Source organism: Palaemon carinicauda, chromosome 23 (assembly GCF_036898095.1).
Source record: "Palaemon carinicauda isolate YSFRI2023 chromosome 23, ASM3689809v2, whole genome shotgun sequence".
In the NCBI taxonomy this organism is placed as follows: Eukaryota; Metazoa; Arthropoda; class Malacostraca; order Decapoda; family Palaemonidae; genus Palaemon; species Palaemon carinicauda.
The window spans coordinates 110,570,146-110,575,145 of NC_090747.1; the positions used below are offsets into that span (position 1 = coordinate 110,570,146).

The 5,000-nt window shown below is 31.6% G+C and overlaps 1 protein-coding gene across 1 annotated transcript in view; it reads right to left on the bottom strand.

The window, feature by feature from the left end:
* Nucleotides 1-2,170: 2,170 nt before the first annotated feature.
* Nucleotides 2,171-5,000, bottom strand: part of LOC137617736 (glutamate receptor 1-like) — a 111,770-nt gene continuing 108,940 nt past the window's right edge. Inside the window, exons 16-17 of the mRNA XM_068347733.1 lie at nt 4,921-5,000; nt 2,171-2,275 (exon numbers count right to left, since the gene is read on the bottom strand). The exon at nt 4,921-5,000 is cut by the window's right edge and continues 35 nt beyond it. Of these exons, the coding sequence (XP_068203834.1) occupies nt 2,171-2,275; nt 4,921-5,000 (185 nt within the window). The remainder of the gene's footprint in view (nt 2,276-4,920) is intronic.

The following is a 5,000-nucleotide window of genomic DNA, read 5'->3' on the forward strand; positions in this document are numbered from 1 at the left end:
CTTGACCCAGCAGATACTAGCATACCCCTTCTACAACTCCGTTGACTGGTGATTGGTAGGCCACGGACCTAGCAAACAGGAATCGAGCGATCAACCACCTAACCATGGGTTTGATTTTTGATTATATAAACCGTGCAAATGGACATGTATGTAAATTGTAGTATAATTATCTTATTTGTTAAATAATTAGAGAATGATTACACGAATTAATGTTTATCCATACTGGGCTGATATTATTAATTTGAAAGTTATCATAGACAATTATCATTATAAGCCCAATTCGTTTAATTTGCAAGTAAGCACAGCCGTAATTACCCACTGACAAATGTACCTGTCCGGGCAGAGAATGGTTTAGTGTAAATCGGATTAAAAAAGGTGTTATTCTCACCAAACCAATAATGCATAAATCTGTATGTATTGGGATGGATAACTCGGTAAAAGCCATGTTGTGCTGCTAAAGTGCCCGAACTGAATGATACAAAATGGAAATATAAAAGGCGTAAATGATTTCCTTTCATTTTATTATATAGAAAAATTTGGCTTAATGGATCAGCTGATAGATGCATTGATCGAATATTTATTAGACCAACATATATGTGTTTCGTTTTTACATTTTATATTAAAATTTTATATCAAATCTTAATGGTATCTTCAATGAAAAAGTATTAACAATTAGCAAAATTCTTGTCATTCTAAAGAAAAATTAGGCTTAATGGATCAGCTGATAGATGCATTGATGGAATATTTATTAAACCTAAATATACCAGTGTTTCGCTTTTTACATTTTATAATCAGATTTGGTATAAAATCGTATGATGTCTTCACTGAAAAATTATAAACAATTAGTAAAATTCCTGTCATTTTAAAGAAATGTTAGGCTTAATGGATCAACTGATTGATGCATTGATCGAATATTTATTAGACCAAAATATACCAGTGTTTCGCTTTTACATTGTATACTCAATTTTGTTATGATATTATCTGGTGTCTTAACTGAAAAGTATAAACTATTACCAAACGAAATCACTGTAGGAATACTTCCTGTATAATACCTATAGTCAATTCTTTTTAGAAAGGGGTGCCCTTTTAGCTTGGAAAGGTTTCCTGATCGCTGATTGGTTGGACGAGATAATTCTAACCAATCAGATAGCTGGAAACTTTTCCGAGCTAAACGGGCACCGCTGCGACTCGGTGCAAATGCGCCTCGTTGAAAAAAATTGAGCATAGGAGCATGTTACGGACAGCCTGATACCAGGATCGAAGATAAGACGGAATATTAAATGTCATGGGTGGGATCTAGACACTAGGATTTGCGATTGATAGGATTTCTAGTTGATTGTCTGGATCAATAGGATTTCTAGTTGATGGACTGGTTCAATAGGATTTCTAGATTACAGACTGATTCAGTAGGATTTCTACTGTAGGTCATAGATTGAGCCAATGGAATTTCTAGCTTATAATCCAGTCTAATAGAATTTCTAGTTGATGGACTGGTTCAGTAGGATTTCTAGTTTACAGATTGATTTAGTAGGATTTCTACTGTAGTTCATAGATTGAGCCAATGGAATTTCTAGTTTAAAGACCAGTCCAATAGGATTTATAGTTGGTAGACTGACCCAATAAGTTTTCTAGTAGATGGATTGGCTTAATAAATGAGTTGGTAGGATTTCTAGTTCATAGATTGAACCAATGGAATTTTTAGTTCATAGACTATCTCAGTAGGTTTTATAGTTAATAGACTGGCCCAATAGGACTTCTAGTTCATAGACTAGCCCAATAGGACTTCTAGTTCATAAATTGGCCCAATAGGACTTCCAGTTGATGGACTAAGTTAGCATAGAATTTCCAGTTGTAAAATGACCCAATTGGATTTATAATTGATAAACTGAGTTAGTATATAGTTTCTATTTGATAGACTTGAGTTAGTAGGATTTCTAGTTCATAGATTGAGTCAATGGAGTTTTTAGTTCACAGACTGGCTCAACAGGATTTCTAGTTCACAGACTGGCCCAATAGTACTTTTAGTTGATAAATTAAATTAGTACTGGATTTCTAGATGATAGACAGACTCAATAGGATTTATAATTGATAAACTGTGTTAGTATATGATTTCTATTTGATAGACAGGTCCATTAAGTTTTCTAGTCGATACAGTGAGTCACTATAACTTCTAGACGACAGGATTTCTATGGATGACTTGCCAAAGGACCTCGGCGATAAGGATCAAGACTGCGGCGATGAAGCCCACCACTAATACGATGAAAGGACCTTGTGCCTGTGGAGAGGAAATGGGGACAGATGTGATAACTCATTTAAGGTTCTAGTAAGAACTTATATTTGCATTTATGTATTTCGCTGATTTGTCTTAAGTTGGGTTTGTTATTTTTTTTATTTAGACTTAACAACAATAACAGCTTTAATCATTATTTATTTTTATTTTTGTTAATATTGTTATTATCATAATTTTTTTATTTATGTCTTTCGCTGATTTTTCTTAAGCTGGGTTTGTTATTTTTTATTGAGAGCCATAGCAACAATGACAGTTTTAATTAATATTATTTTTAGTTTGTATTAATATTGTTATTATTATTAAACATTTTTGTATTTATATATTTCGCTGATTTTTTATAATTTGGTTTTTTTATTTTTTTTATTGAGGACCATAGCAACATTAACAGTTTTAATTATTATTATTTATTTTTTATTTTTATTAATATTATTATTATCATGTTTTTGCGTCTATGAACTTCGATGTCAGGATGCCAGATCATTCAAAATCAATGAATTAATCACTTTTCAAGTTTATTATTAACGAGCTAAAGAGAGGAAACTGATTAGTGTATGCATAGTATAAAAAAATTAACATACACTGCAGCACAAAAGCCTCAGACATGTCAATTCGTCTTGATTTTGGCCGTATTCATCACCACGCTGGCCACCGCGGATTGGTGATGGTGGGAGTCTTTAATCTGATCGCTTACAGCAAATCAACCTAGTATGGGTGGCTCTGATTAGTACAGCTTTGCTGATCGTGGCGATACACAAACTACTCCATAACGTTAAGGTGTCCTTACTCAGAAAGGATATATATATATATATATATATATATATATATATATATATATATATATATATATGTATGTATATGTATATACTGTATATATGTAATTTATTTATATATATATATATATATATATATATTTATATATATGTTATTTATATCATATGTATATATATATATATATATATATATATATATATATATATATATATATATATATATATATATATATATATACAGTATATATATAGATATAGATGATATATATATGTATATAATATACAGTATATATATATGTATATATATATATATATATATATATATATATATATATATATATATATAAAACAGAAAATATACCACGTTACCGAAGTCTGTACAACATCATAAACGTTTGAAACACCGTTCTTCATGTCAACACGACTGTTGAACTTGTTAACAAGTCCAAAGGACACAAGGGTAGTTCTCACGCTAGTCTTTGTACATATTGCAAAATAAACAAGTCTCTAGGTTAACATTTTCAGTTTAAGAAATCTTTGGTCTCTAATTTTATACTCGGGTTGATAATAACTTTGATTCTGAGCAAATTATGGCTGGGAAAAAAAGTTTTGTTGGAAAAGAAAATAAATTTTGAAGATAGATGAAGATTGAATTATTCTATTAGCAAAGCAATGCTGTGAACTTAAGGATAATTGAGATACTGCTGATTCTTCCTAAAGAAAATGTGAAAATCAAAGGTGAAAATTTCGTGAAATATATTCCTTAATCTCCTCTATACAATAAAGAACAAGTGTCTGGATATATATATATATATATATATATATATATATATATATATATATATATATATATATATATATATATATATACATATATATATATGTGTGTGTGTGTATTTTACTTCCTAGTCACGCTCATCGGCATTACTAGATGTATAACTACTTGGTTCCTCCCCGTCCCTCGGATAAGGGAGAGGGAGTAGTCATACCCTGGTGAGAGGGAGTTGCGTCTTTGTGTATAAATCTATATAAATATTTGCCCGTCGTTTATGACGGGTTGCGTACACTAGTCAAGGTATAAATTCTCAATAACTGATTCAGTGGTTCTGAGCCACGCCCTAAAACCAAAAAAGAAAATTTTTTAGTGAATTTCTATATATTTTTTTCATTTATTTAAAAAGGAAGAGAAAATTCCTTGATGTGCTGACTGCATTATGAACCTCTGAAAGGTTTTAATCAAATATTAAACTTATTGAAAGGATTGAACAGTCTTTCTTATGGATAAAAGTATTTCAAAAATAAATTGATTGAAATGTCATCTTTGACTTGAGACCCTACGGGTCTGGTACAGTTGGACACAGGATATCCTGGTACACCTCGCTCTGAGAAAGCCAACCTTGCCACACCCTTACTACGCTTAGAGTTCCTGCGTGTAACCCCGCCCACTACCTCTGCCTACACTATCTGTTTGGTTACTCGCCCCACAGTAAGGGTGTGACGGTGTGCACCTCCTCAGAGCGAGGTGGGTCAGGAATCCATGTGTCCAACTGTACATCTCGGTTAGGTGTACCAAAATAAAATGATCAAACTTATGAAAGTGACTCGATTAGAAAATGAATGTTTTCTATAGGTACGAAAAACTTATGATTAAAGAGCAAGCTATTGAAAATAAGAAATTGGCATAAATACAGATAAAATCGTTATTATAGAGTAAACTAATGAAAGTTTACCCCACATGGGATCTGTGCGTAATTGGAAAAAATGTCTAAACAGCAAAATCAACAAACAACATTAATAATAATGATAATAATAATAATAATAATAATAATAATAATAATAATAATAACAACGATAACCAACCTGTAGTAGGCTCATCGGCTTCGGCCCATCTCTACTAAGTTCAGTCTCACAGAGAACGGTGACGTGTTTCTTCTTCACGT